The sequence below is a fragment of the Dacryopinax primogenitus genome, assembly GCF_000292625.1.
Source record: "Dacryopinax primogenitus strain DJM-731 SS1 chromosome Unknown DACRYscaffold_6, whole genome shotgun sequence".
In the NCBI taxonomy this organism is placed as follows: Eukaryota; Fungi; Basidiomycota; class Dacrymycetes; order Dacrymycetales; family Dacrymycetaceae; genus Dacryopinax; species Dacryopinax primogenitus.
The window spans coordinates 1-12985 of record NW_024467203.1 but is presented as its reverse complement, the minus strand read 5'-3'; the positions used below and the strand labels follow the sequence as shown (position 1 = coordinate 12985).

Here is a 12985-nt window from a genome sequence, read left to right as displayed (position 1 = left end):
CTTATCTCATTGGGATGGGTTATCTCGTCATGGGAGAAAAAAACCAAAAGACTGATTGGGAGGTCTACAGCAACAGGTCATCGAATCCACCGGATCCCGCCGGCTTCGTCGTAGTGCCAGTGCCGCCTGCGGCCTGACCCCACAGGTTCGCTTGTGCCTTTTCACGCTGAAGATCAAGCATCGACTTGTTGCCGTTGTTGACAGCGGTGCTGGTTGGCTTCGGGGCAGACGATCCGAGCGACATGCTCCAGAGATCATCGAAGGCCCCAGCGGGCTTAGAAGCAGTCGTAGTCGTAGCCGCAGACGGGCCAACCTTTGCAGGGCCGGTCAGGGCCGAGGGGAGCATTCCCGAGTTGTTCGATGTAAAAGACTGCATAGGCGCCGCCGGCATCATTGGGCGCTGAGGTTGTGTCGCCATCATACTTGGAGCAGATGTGGTCATTGGCGGGCTAAAAGCAGTGCGGGCGGGAGCGGGCGTGCTGTCGAGCAGATCAAATAAACCAGCACCACCGGTCTTAGCGGGAGCTGCAGGAACCGAGGAAACACCAACATGAGGACTCATGGGGGCTGCCTGGAAGTCATCGAAATCGTCGACTGTCTAAAAGTTAATTTAAGTACATGTAGAGCAATCATTGCTTACAATCTCCAGCGGGCGCGCTGGGAACGGCAGCAGGCGCGCGTCCAACCGATACCGTCGTATCATCTTCAAGCATATCCAGTAAATTAACCTCTTTCGGCTTGGCAGCTGCCGGAGGGGGAGGCGGCGCAATAGGATCACTTGTGGATTGCCTTGTAGCGGAGATGGAGGAACGCGGATGAGCAGCTTCCTCGTCATCACCCGCGTCGTATTCATCGAATCCACGGCGGGCCGTCTGATCTCTGAACTCGGACGAGGAGCCGCCGTAATCTTAGGAAGATCAATGAATATCGGACACTATTGGGTGTGGCAAGCTGACCTCGATCATACGTCGATCCGCTGTAACCACCGCTTTCATTACCATAGCCGGTGTATCCAGGGCTGACACTATCACTCCCGAAGCCGCCATAACGTCCACTGCTCCCGAAGCTCGATCCTTCATTACCGGTACCAACGTACTTGTTTCTGTTCGTCTTTGCCTTCCGGCGTTCGGTGCGAATCTTCTCAACATCTTGCAGTAACTCGGCCAGCTCGCGGGATCGATTACGGACTGGATAGTCGTCAGAAGAATAATGGGGACGTAAATTAAGCCTCATACTGTTAACACCTTGATCCTTGCCTTTGTCGTCTATGTAGTGGAAGTTTCGTAGCATTTTGATCGTGGCAAGGTGAGCACGAGCATCGTCCACGACGCGCTCACTCCCATGCTTAACTATGTATTCGAGAAGTTGGAGTGCCTATGACTAGACATGAGCGGAGTAATCTTCTCATGCTCTAGTCAGGACACACCTTGTAGATCTGCCTCCATTGGCGAGCCTCTTTCTCCATGAAGCGATTGTAGATTGCGGGCATGATCTCGTTGAATTGCTGGCTATTGAAGGACTCAAAGGGATTTTCTTGATCAAATCATGAACTGCACATACAAGTTGAACGTCCTGTCCTGAGATCAGAAGATTGCATGAAGGTTGCTAGCTGGCAACTTACCCTTGAGCGATCTCTTGCATGAGCGTTGAACTTGCCCCCCTTGAGAGGATGAGCACAGAACCACTGCTGACCCTTCACAAGACAGCTCACCATGGGTCGTCATTAGTGGCTTCTCGCACTTTCCCCTCCATTTCGCTGACATTAAGTACATAGTTCCTCGCCTATCACAAGATGTGAACTCGACCGTCAGCGTCTGTTGGCGCGTTTGTGCCGCACCTGGTTGTAGAATGACTTGACGTCGTACATGGTCAACTGGGAGATTTGACTGCCGAGCTGTTCTAGACGGTCCATGATGGCGAGAGGTGATTTTATTCGACAAAGCAGATACTGAGGTGTTTGCCAAGCTCAACGGCAGCGAGAGAGAAGCAGGAGAGGAAGAGAGAAGGGACGTGCAAGGTGAAGCACCGAAGACGCATGGAACAGAGAGGCTGTGTACATATATGCGCCTGTCGTTGCCCTCTTCTCTGTTGTACTACTAAGCACGGGTTAATCGCGGGAACAGTGAAATTCAAATCTATACCAGGCTTGACTGTCTTCCATCACATCTGATATATGAAATAATAAGCGCCGGTCATCATTATCAAGCCATCAAACCACTCGGCGTTCTATTCCGACTACCTCAAGTTTATAAATCACTGTCAACTAGCATCATCGTCTCTCCAGCTTGCTCACCAAACATCTCTGTATTCAAACAATCACAAATGGCTTCCAAAATGCGCGCTATTCTTATTAAAAATGGTGCAGGAACTGCCGATGATCTGTACATCGGTGAATGCGACAAGCCTATACCCAAGGAAGGAGAAGTGTTGGTGAAAGCACGTATTGCTAGCAGACCGACCAGGTTTCACATTGATCTCTTTCTAGGTCAAGGCTGCAGGCATCAATCGCATGGTGAGCATGCACAACCTTTTCGCAACCTGACGAGCTGTAACTGTATTCCATGATAGGACGTCATCCAACGAGGAGGCGGTTATCCTTTGCCACCCCAAGCTAGCAAGGACATCCTTGGCGTTGAATTCGCTGGCATTGTTGAAGAACTTGGCGGCCAGGTAACTGCCTACAAAGTTGGCGATGAGATATTCGGTCTGCTATACGGAGTGCGTCATACCCCTGCAAGTTCTTTATCATCCGGTCGAATGAAGGCTCCATCTAGGGTGCCTACGCCGAGTATGTTACCGTTGCGTGCAACACACTCATGCATAAGCCGTCAAGCCTGAGCTTCGTTGAAGCAGCGGGTGTGCCAGAGGCATGGTTTACCGGCGAGTGCTGTTCTTGTCAAATGTCGTCCCTTCTTATTCCTTGCCAGCATTCCAGGCACTTGTTCTTGTCGGCGGCCTCACAAAGGGAGAATCGGTACTTATCCATGCTGGCGCATCCGGTGTTGGTATCGCTGCCAATCAGATCGCTCGTTTCCTGGGGGCAAAAGAAGTTTTCACAACAGCTGGAGACGACAACAATATCAAGTTCCTCCTGTCTATGAAGGAAGCCCCAACTTGCGGCATTAACTATAAGAAGCAAGACTTTGCCGAAGTGATTGACAAAGAGACGAATGGGGAAGGCGTGGATCTGATCATCGACTTCGTTGGCAAGGACTACTTTGCAAGGAACATAAAGGTACTGAAAAGGGATGGTCGACTAGTACTGCTTGCTATGCTTAGTGGTGAGTCAAGTTCAGGGTAAGTCCGCTGGTGAAACTACTGAGTCTTCCGAAGGTAGCACTGTTCCTCAAGTAGACCTGGGTCCGGTCTTGTACAAACGTATTCGCATTCAAGGTACCACACTACGATCTCGTTCTCCTGAGTACCAAGGGAACTTAGCAAGACGTTTCGAGGCGGAATTGCTCCCTTTTCTGAAAGGGGACCAGCACGAAGATGGCCCCATGAATGCGCATATATATGAAGTCTGTCTTCCACCTGTCCAATATCTAACGACCATGCTGAGACTGATCACAGACATATCCTTGGGAGAAGGTAGCGGGTGCTCACAAGGAAATGGAAGCGAACAGAAACCGTGGCAAGATGGTCCTTCTCATTGAGTAATGAAGAAAGATCGGAGAGCACATTATACAAGGGTGTGAGAATCTGCAGAGGTGTGCAACACCAAGTATCCTAGTGTCTAATAGGCCCGAGAAGGCTATGTTCACCTATATCCGCGGAGCACGTCGTCTGACAATCCACACGCATATGAAACCAGCCCATGCGATCACTGCAGCGATAGCATTTGTTGGTGCGATTCCGATGGACTGCATAAGTGGCAGCACACCTGCAGATGCACCGGCAGATGCAAGATAACGGATGCAGCTTTAACGCAATTCCTCAGCGATTTCTTCCTGGGACTTGTATCATGACTCACTTGTTCGCTGCGACCGCTTCAGTTGATCGTGCTTGATTAGAATCCACGAGATATGTGTTGCAAACCGCAAGCACACCGATCAGCTTTAAACTTGATTCAGCCGAAGCGCATGTTCGTAATGCGAACACGAACAGCAATCCCATTCAAGAATAGCGCCACTAAGCACAACGCAAGTCCTGGATAAGTCGTCCAAAACTGCATCAAGAACCCAGCAGCAAGCAGAGTCAGCGGGGTGGCACCCACGCCAGCCCAGTAGCTTGCTTCAAGGCGGTCTTCTGAAACACGTTCACCCGCCCTCAAGGCAATCCACTTGTGAACTGTAGAATCCGAAATGTATCCTGTGATGTAGGAACCCACTATATACCATTGATTCAGATAATAGACACGGGTCAAAGAAGTGCTCACCAACGTTTCCTGTGCCCTGTGCTAGATACAGGCACCCATTCACCGCAGCATTCGTGATATGAAATCGTGGCCCCTGCACCAGGGTGATGAGCACTCAGTTTCATGCTCTTTCCTTGTGAGCTGACCAGTGTGTAAGGCATGGGAACCAAGACACCTTGCACGTGATGAGTGACGCGAGTTCCTTGTCAAGACGCAGATGCGCTCACAATAGGTTGTCAGCATCACAAAGGCCGAGTTCACCGTCTACACAATCTCGCTCATCATTGGCGCAATTAGAGGGGAGTCACCAGCGCACAATAAGAGCCACATTAGGGTGCTTCAACATGGCCAACGGCTGCAGAGGATTCGTTGCGGCTAATATTTGCCTCAGCTGGAGGCGAGCACGGTCTTCTGTACGTGAACTCTGAGCGGACTTCATTCGGCTACTTTCAGTCTGATGCGCCGTTTCTGGGAGGAAACAAAAGATAAGAAGGAATGTTGCTAGTCCCATTCCTGCCAACAAGTACTGGAAAGCACGCCAAGTTCCTCTCGCTCCCTGCACGTATCTACAGTGGTAATGAACAAGAGTTGCCACGAGCAGTGTAGTCAGCTTACTCTGTCATGAGACCACCAACGACTGGCGCTAAAGGTGGACCGAACTGAGCACCCTGGGCTTCGGTCAGCGCTGAAAGTTTTGCGTACGAGGGTATAAATTACTGCGAGATACCATCCCATTGCTCGACCACGCTCGGTAGGGCGGTAAATATCACCGATGGAACCGGCTCCTATAGACAGCACACTGCTCGCTCCGGTACCCTGAGATTGCTATGTGAGCACATGCTTCAATCCTTGAGAAGGACATTCTGAACACCTGGATGACACGAGTAATCATCAGTTCTGCCAAAGTCCGCGATTCCGCAACGCCAACAGAGCCAAGAACAAATATTGGCATGGAGGCAAGGTACACTGGTCGTCGACCATAATACGTGCTCGCTCGCGACCAGACCAGGGGAGCGAATGCAATCACAACCAAGTAAACGCAGACGGAATAGCTTGGCCCGCCATTAGCTGAGTATACGTTCTGCACACGTCCAGTTTCTTACTTGATCACGCTTTCGGAGGTGTGGAGGTCACGAGCAATTTGAGGGATAGACGGTAGGAAAGCTGAACTTGCAAATGCTTGAAGAACGATCAACTGCGAGTCTGAACATGGGAAACGAGAGGGGGCCGCACGTGCCAGAAGGGCCGACCAAGCAACAATGAAGACCACAATCATCTTTCGCGCCGGGGAAAACCGGTCATAGATATCAGGTACATTGGCTTCGTCCACAGTCGTGACCCGAGTGTGTTCCTTCTCAGGCTCTTGCCCATCGATGGGGAGAGATGAAGACTGCATGTTCACGTTATCTGTCTCGTCTTTCATGATTGTCTCGACTGCGGTTGAGTCTGCACCCGCCGAAGATGAACCTACCAACTGGTGAGTAGTTTTAGTCACGGTGGACAAGGAGAGCAGTTATGTGCCTAAGTGCGTGGGCATTGCTGAGGATCCTCGTCAGCTTTCTGGGAGTGCAAGTGACTCGACATGCATGGAATTGGACCGGGCGATGTCTTCCCGATCCGGCGACCAGCGACACCGCCACTGGAACCTCGGACCTCCGGCCGAGCGGCACTCGACCGTTCATTTGGGAGCCGGAGCTGACGCACCTCCACGTCTACTGCTCCTGCAGTTCGATACTGTACTAGTGGACCAACGCAAGTATGTGACAGGATCACGCAATCAACTCACCTGCTCAAACGGCGAATTGATTCCATCGATTGTTGAGTGTTAACCGAGTCTCTCATTCAAATGTCCAAGTGATTGCTTCGGTCACGAGCTCAGGCGGTTTCGGTGGTTCTGCTGTGACATCGACCACCCCCTCTTGATCTTCCCTTGTTAATCAACTGCTATCGCTGGGAGTAGACATCAGACAGAATGCGAGCTGTTCTCATTAAAGGCGGTATTGGCTCAGCTGATGATCTCTACATTGGCAATTACGAGAACCCTACACCGAGCAAAGGCGAGATTCTCGTCAAGGCAAGCGGGTGCCATATCTTCTCATTGATATGCGGCTGATTTTATGCACTTAGATCGTGGCTGCAGGGGTGAATCGTTTGGTGTGTTACGGTTCTTGCAGTTCATACTACCAACCGGCTTACCCCGATGGGACAGGATATCATGCAACGAAGCCGCGGTCCACCGGCCCTACCCAGCGCGAGCAAGGACATTCTAGGAGTCGAATTTTCGGGCAGGGTAGAAGGCCTCGGTGAGGGAGTTTCTGACTTCCAAATTGGCGATGAGGTCCTCGGCCTTGCACCTGGTGTACGTTGCCGGACGGCGAAGGACGACCTATCCTTCTCAACTGCATATAGGCCGCTTATGCGGAATACATTACCGTTCGCAGTGGCACAGTCATGAAAAAGCCCGCAGACTTGGGATTCGTAGAAGCAGCCAGCATTCCCGAAGTTTGGTTCACTGGTCAGTTGGCCAAATATCAATCTCTCATCGCTGACCGTATGTGGATGCAGCATTCCAAGCCATCGTCTTGATTGCTCACGTAACTGCAAATGATACGGTCCTTGTGCATGCAGGTGCGTCAGGGGTTGGGCTTGCGGCAATACAATTGGCTCGGTTTCTCGGAGTCAAGACCGTCTATGCGACAGCTGGTAGCGATGAGAAAGCTAACTTTCTCAGCTCGATAAAGAACGGAGCGAGTCACGCAGTAAATTACAAAAAGCAAGACTTTGCCGTAGAGATCGATAAGGCGACAAATGGGAAAGGTGTCGATGTCATTGTCGATTTTGTGGGTCAAGACTATTTTTCTCGGAACATCAATCTCTTGAGGACAGACGGTCGTCTGGTGCTTCTCGCTACCTTGAGTGGTGTGTACACCCACATGTCAATCTACTAATGCTGACCGAGGTTTAGGTAAGGAGATTCCCAATGTAGATCTGGGGCCGATCTTATACAAACGCATTCACATCGGAGGAAGCACTTTGCGGACCCGATCCCTCGAATATCAGGCTAAGTTGACTAGCCGATTCGTTGATGAGGTGCTCCCATATATTAAGGGGGAAACGGTGGAGGAAAGTCCCCTGAAGACGTACCTATATACGGTGCTTTGATGCTCCGTTTCTCAGGAGAACTGTTGCTCACATCGTCACAGGTGTATCCTTGGCAAGATGTCGCGGAAGCCCACAAAGACATGGAGGCGAACAAGAACACTGGCAAGATCATGCTGAGGATAGTATGAACGTTCTGGGAGTAGATGTAAGTTTGCCGTGTCCAGCAGGAAAGAGACTTCGAATTGCAACGTAACTGCAGATTATGATCAGGCCATTATCACGATCAATCGTCCGGAGATACCCGCGCGCCATCCTGATCTTGAGTTTGTAATTAGCCAAAAAGAAAGAAAGCAGATCAAACACGTGCCGTGGATATGAGGTTTGTTACGACCAGCAATACAGTCGTTTTTTTCTCGTTGGGGCAGATGATGCATAGACGCTAGAACAACTGCTCAGGTCGTTAAGGAACGGTGACTCGTGACCTGGAGTGAAAAGAGCTACAGGGAAGATGAGTGAGTTTGTGGGGAGTGTGATTCCATAGAATCGACGCGTCGAACTGAACAGGCATGAGACGCATCTCCTTGTTACCCCGCGTTCGGCGGTGCGCCCTTGTTATGTTCCGTTAAAGGCGGGGACAAGTCCTTTGCAGTTTGCTAGCCCCCCTCTCGGATATCAACACCAGGATAATCAACACTAGTTCGGAATTAGCATTCCAGAGAACTGTGCAAGGCAGAAGAACATTCAATAATAAGCAAGCCGATATATAAATTTTATACGGCCGGGTCTTGTTGTCACTTGAGGGGACAGCATCCATCGAGGGTCCGGGCCTTGTTCCCTACCGCCGAGGCAATGCAGACCATCGGGCGGTGCATGTGATACAACGTTAGGTGGTTCGTCATTCCTGTCCCGACTGACCCCGGATCTTTGGGCAACCCCTTAACTACAAAAGCGCATACATCTGCTCCTCGAACAGATTCAACATCCCTTTTAACTCCAAAGTACTGTTCAGCCTCCCTCAAACAATTATCTTTGCTCCCCCAATGTCCCCTCCTCAAGTTAGAGAACCAACCGACCTTGAGCGAAACGCTCTGGTGCGTAGTTGATCCAACAAGATGCCCATGTTTTGCCCCTGATACTGTCTAGCTCGCTAATCCCAACATTGCCCATCTCACCAATAATGGTCGTTTGAGCGTACCCGGTTCTCCTTATTCTCCCTCTTCCCCCAGGACGGGAAGTGATACATCCATAAACCGCATCAAGAACCTCCCGTATGCATTGCCTTCGCGCCACACTGATCCACACCACTTACACCTTAGCAGGGGTTATAAGAACTACCAGTTCGCCGGAAAGTCTGCTCAGCAGGAAGAGGTCGAAGACAATGTCGCCTCGAAGGGTTTCATCCCAGCCGAGCTAGTGAACAATGAGGTCGTGTGGTTCTACAAGTGCGTTCACTCATTAAGTTCGGTCCTCCCTCGTTAACCAAGCACAGTCACTTGGGGATAGACGACACCTACTTTGCAAATGAGAGCATAGAGGTCATTTCTGACCATGTTCTGGCTCTGTATGGCGCGAAGCTTCTTGCATATACTAAACACGACCCTGCTAAGCTTGTCATCGACTTGGAGAAGATCACAAGGGAAGGGGACAGTGACAAGTCTCCTGAGGGTGCTGTTTTCATCCACACATCACCGCCCGGAAAGAGGGCCACAGATGGCCCTGGTGCGACCTGCGAAAAGCGCATCGACAACATGTATCTAGACAACTCGACCGTCGAGAAGGCTTACAGGTTGGAGACCTATCGTTCTCAAGGATCCGTGAGTGCCACCACGGGGCAACAGCTGCGATGCTACTTCGTCACTCGCTGTCAATTCCCAAGCGAACTTGCAAAGAAGCTTCCCGACGGCACCACTGACATACGCACGGTCTCGGACACCCGTTTCTTAGAGAGAGCTAGCGAGCATACGCTTGGAATCTATCAGTCCGTCATGTCGAACGTAGAGACCAGGTACGGACCTGTTATAGAAGTGTTTGAAGTAGAGGAGACTAGGGAGCGAAGAGTCGTCATCGGGTATAGAATGGGGGGTACATCCCACTACTTCAGGTGGGTCTTGGGCTCACATAGTCAGAAGCAATCAACTAACATCCTGCAGCGCCCTCTCGGATCTGTATCACTTCTATGGGCTGTACTCGGCCCGCAAATACGTCGGTATGTCGAGTCAAAAAGGTATCTTCACTGTCAAAGCTTACCTTTTGTTAGAACAATTTGCCAATGGGGTGACCATCGTCTCAATGTATCTCAATCCCGTTCCCAACTCGCAAGCTCCTCCAATCGAGCATTCTATCTTCCAAGTTAAGAAAGAGGCATCTCTCCTTTACTGCCTTCCCGACAATCCTTTCTTTGCGGAAGAAGGCGTTCCGCACGCCGTTCAAGAAGCAACATACGCATGTGAGCTCTATATTAGTGTTCAATTTCTTCTGCTTACAAGCATAGACTGTGGGTGGATCTTCGCCCAACACTTCTGCAATCGGCTTGGAGCTGCGTACCTCGCCCTCAAGAATGTTTTAGACGAGTCAAATCCTGAGCACGAGCAAGTGTTGAACCAAATCAAGAGGCGATTCCGTGACGAGACCTTTACGAGGCAGTATATCGAAGATGTCATTAAAGCCCACCCAGAATTGGTACTAACCACACTGTTATCCCAGGATTATGCATCTGACACGAGCACAGATCCGCCTACTGTACATTAACTTTGCCATGGTGCACTACCCCTCGCATGAGGAGGCAACCAGGCTTGGGTACGCAGTGCACTCCGCTCAACGACGTTTGACTGAGTCGTGCTAGACCTACCCTTTCCTACCTGCGCATGCAAGTTGATCACCCACTCACAGACGAGGAACTGTACACAAAGATTCGCCGGACTATGCCAAATGAGCACGATCAGCAAGTGCTCACGAGCTTCCTTGTGTTTAACAAGTGAGTTGTCGCATATCATGGACGGACGTGGAGATATAACCGTCCAAAGGCATGTTCTCAAGACCAACTTCTACCAGCCCACGAAGGTAGCACTCTCGTTCAGAATGGAACCGTCGTTCTTGCCAGCAGTCGAATACCCGAAGACACCGTTTGGTCTCTTCTTCATCATTGGCTCTGACTTCCGCGGCTTCCATGTGAGATTTAAGGATGTGGCTAGAGGAGGCATCCGTATCGTCCGCTCAAGAGGCGTCGAGTGAGTCCACTTTTTGACTTTGTGACACTTGATTGACCGATTCTAGGCAATATTCCATTAACCAGCGGATGCTGTAAGGGACTTCATGTTGATATATCCCCTAGCCTTCCTTACTATTTGATAGATTCGACGAGAATTATGCCCTCGCATCTACTCAGTCGTTGAAGAATAAGGACATCCCTGAAGGCGGGGCTAAAGGCACTATTCTCCCGAGCATTGGCGCGAATGCACGCCTTTGCTTCGAGAAATATGTTGATGTGAGCATTGCTACGCCGCGTTGTAAAGGATTTCTAACACACAGGCAAACGTCCAGGCGGTTATTGATCTGCTCGTTCCCGGTCATAGCCCTGGCATCAAGGAGCCGATAATCGATCTCTATGACAAACCGGAGATCCTCTTCTTCGGACCTGATGGTGCGTGTTCCTCTAGCCTGGCGTAATTTGTCACTCATGGTGGGACAGAGGGCACCGCGGATATGATGGATTGGGCTGCCAGTAAGTAGAGAAATATGAAGCGGAGAGGTATACTGACAGGCCGTAGTTCATGTAAGGAATCGCGGCGTGGACTCATGGAAGTCATTTACGACCGGGAAGAGTGCGGAGTTGCTTGGCGGTGTACCTCATGACACCTACGGCATGACATCGTTGTCGGTCCGCCAATACGTGGTCGGCATTTACAAAGCACTCGGATTGAAAGAGAAGGATGTGACGAAAGTGCAGACAGGTGGTCCAGATGGGGATTTAGGCTCCAGTACGCTCCTTTCCGTGGGGTGCATGCCTTGTTCACTTTACTGATGCGTCGGCAGACGAAATTCTTCTCAGCTCGGACAGGACGATTGCCATCATCGACGGCAGTGGAGTTCTGGCTGACCCCGCTGGTATTAATCGCCAAGAGCTTATTCGGCTGGCAAAGCTCCGCATTCCTGTGTCCAACTTTGATCGCTCCAAGCTCAGCAAGGAGGGGTATCTTGTCATGGTTGAAGACCAGGATGTCAAATTGCCAAGTGAGTCGTCAACTATTTTACTTCGGCTGTACTGAATGCTTGCAGGTGGGGAGATTGTTCAAGACGGCACTGACTTCCGCAACTCTGCCCACTTGCGGTTTAAAGCAGATCTCTTCGTGCCCTGTGGAGGTCGACCCGAGGCAGTGAACATCTCTAATGTTTCCCAACTGTTCGACCTAGATGGGGCGCTTCACTTCAAGTATATTGTCGAGGGCGCCAACCTGTTCATCACTCGAGAGGCACGGTTGTATCTCGAAAAGCGTGGCGTTATTCTCTTCAAGGATGCCAGTGCTAACAAGGTGCGCTATTCCATCCAACAATTTGGTCTTGTCTAATTAAGAAACAGGGTGGCGTAACGTCATCGTCTCTCGAAGTTCTCGCGGGTCTCTCCCTGAATGACAGTCAATACACCGACTTGATGATTTTCAAAAACGGCAAACCTTCTGAATTCTACGAATCATATGTTCGCGACATCCAGTCGAAGATCACTGAAAATGCCGCGAATGAGTTTTCCTGCATCTGGAGAGAATACAACCGACTCAAGGGAGTCAAACCTCGCAGCGCTATCTCTGATGAGTTATCCGGGCACCTGACCGAGCTTCAGGAAGAACTCGAGAATTCGGATCTGTTCGATGACAAGCCCAGCCGACTAGGTGTTATGCGGAAGGCTATTCCGGATACTCTCGTGAACAAGGTGGGACTGGATCCAATTTTGCGCCGACTTCCGGTGCCATATCAGAAGGCGCTCTTTGCAAGCTGGGTCGCATCACATTTCATTTATCAGTTTGGCGTCAATGGCAGGTATGGCATCTTCACCTATCGTTTCACGCTTCCACTTATATTTGTCCCTTCAGTGCCGTTGACTTCTTCCATTTTGCGCGCGACCTTGCCCTCCGCGACTAGGTTAGCAGACAACTCACACATTCTTACTACTCCAAGGACACGATTACCGTTTTAGTTTTGATCCGTGACTTAATGTTTGTCGAACTATAAATCAAAAGAATTCGATCCATTTCAACTTAAACCCAAGTTTGCTGTAATATACTTCCATTTGAAACATCATGCGGAAATTACGGTGCAACCCTCCGCACGTCTCGGTCAGATGGGGTCTTTGCCAAAGTGAGGCAGGGTTTTAGCAGATACACCTAACTCACACCGTGATAGCACCTCCTCTAGGGTTAGGGTTAGGGTTAGGGTTAGGGTTAGGGTTAGGGTTAGGGTTAGGGTTAGGGTTAGGGTTAGGGTTAGGGTTAGGGTTAGGGTTAGGGTTAGGGTTAGGGTTAGGGTTAGGGTTAG

General features: G+C 50.4%; 5 protein-coding genes across 5 annotated transcripts; 3 read left to right on the top strand and 2 right to left on the bottom strand.

Moving 5' to 3' along the window:
• Positions 1-64: 64 nt before the first annotated feature.
• DACRYDRAFT_88047 (ENTH-domain-containing protein) lies at positions 65-1912 on the bottom strand (the record flags this gene model as incomplete). Its single annotated transcript, XM_040776835.1, has 8 exons — positions 65-594; positions 641-907; positions 957-1187; positions 1236-1374; positions 1427-1508; positions 1622-1660; positions 1712-1782; positions 1838-1912. The coding sequence occupies 8 exons, from the start codon at positions 1910-1912 to the stop codon at positions 65-67; spliced, it is 1434 nt and encodes a 477-aa protein (XP_040629830.1).
• Positions 1913-2266: 354 nt separating this feature from the next.
• On the top strand, positions 2267-3660 carry DACRYDRAFT_115238 (quinone oxidoreductase; the record flags this gene model as incomplete). Its single annotated transcript, XM_040769960.1, has 7 exons — positions 2267-2436; positions 2486-2512; positions 2569-2718; positions 2775-2880; positions 2928-3281; positions 3334-3521; positions 3574-3660. Exons 1-7 carry the CDS (start codon positions 2323-2325, stop codon positions 3658-3660), a joined length of 1026 nt encoding a protein of 341 aa, XP_040629829.1. The 5' UTR covers positions 2267-2322.
• Positions 3661-3764: 104 nt separating this feature from the next.
• On the bottom strand, positions 3765-5753 carry DACRYDRAFT_50258 (MFS general substrate transporter; the record flags this gene model as incomplete). The annotated part of the gene is made up of 11 exons (XM_040774982.1): positions 3765-3921; positions 3974-4056; positions 4106-4329; positions 4379-4471; positions 4585-4621; positions 4674-4923; positions 4973-5025; positions 5075-5173; positions 5229-5409; positions 5461-5536; positions 5591-5753. 11 exons carry the CDS (start codon positions 5751-5753, stop codon positions 3765-3767), a joined length of 1416 nt encoding a protein of 471 aa, XP_040629828.1.
• Positions 5754-6108: 355 nt separating this feature from the next.
• DACRYDRAFT_65062 (quinone oxidoreductase) lies at positions 6109-7790 on the top strand. Its single transcript, XM_040775771.1, has 8 exons — positions 6109-6431; positions 6485-6511; positions 6567-6716; positions 6767-6872; positions 6923-7276; positions 7323-7510; positions 7561-7664; positions 7719-7790. The coding sequence occupies exons 1-7, from the start codon at positions 6330-6332 to the stop codon at positions 7645-7647; spliced, it is 1014 nt and encodes a 337-aa protein (XP_040629827.1). The 5' UTR covers positions 6109-6329; the 3' UTR covers positions 7648-7664; positions 7719-7790.
• Positions 7791-8499: 709 nt separating this feature from the next.
• DACRYDRAFT_94102 (NAD-dependent glutamate dehydrogenase) lies at positions 8500-12688 on the top strand (the record flags this gene model as incomplete). The annotated part of the gene is made up of 19 exons (XM_040777199.1): positions 8500-8550; positions 8603-8727; positions 8779-8901; positions 8949-9560; positions 9610-9665; positions 9717-9905; positions 9951-10138; positions 10188-10255; positions 10302-10433; positions 10483-10686; positions 10733-10759; positions 10811-10943; positions 11000-11099; positions 11148-11180; positions 11227-11436; positions 11492-11689; positions 11735-11988; positions 12036-12490; positions 12544-12688. 19 exons carry the CDS (start codon positions 8500-8502, stop codon positions 12590-12592), a joined length of 3207 nt encoding a protein of 1068 aa, XP_040629826.1. The 3' UTR covers positions 12593-12688.
• Between the last annotated feature and the right edge of the window lie 297 nt (positions 12689-12985).

What these genes read in the sequence shown, in the direction of transcription:
- DACRYDRAFT_65062 (XM_040775771.1), top strand. Translation starts at nt 6,330, where the DNA reads ATGCGAGCTGTTCTCATTAAAGGCGGTATTGGCTCAGCTGATGATCTC. An exon ending in GCTTCTCGCTACCTTGAGTG is followed by an intron (nt 7,277 to 7,322) that starts GTGTGTACACCC and finishes ACCGAGGTTTAG; the next exon opens with GTAAGGAGATTCCCAATGTA. An exon ending in TGAAGACGTACCTATATACG is followed by an intron (nt 7,511 to 7,560) that starts GTGCTTTGATGC and finishes ACATCGTCACAG; the next exon opens with GTGTATCCTTGGCAAGATGT.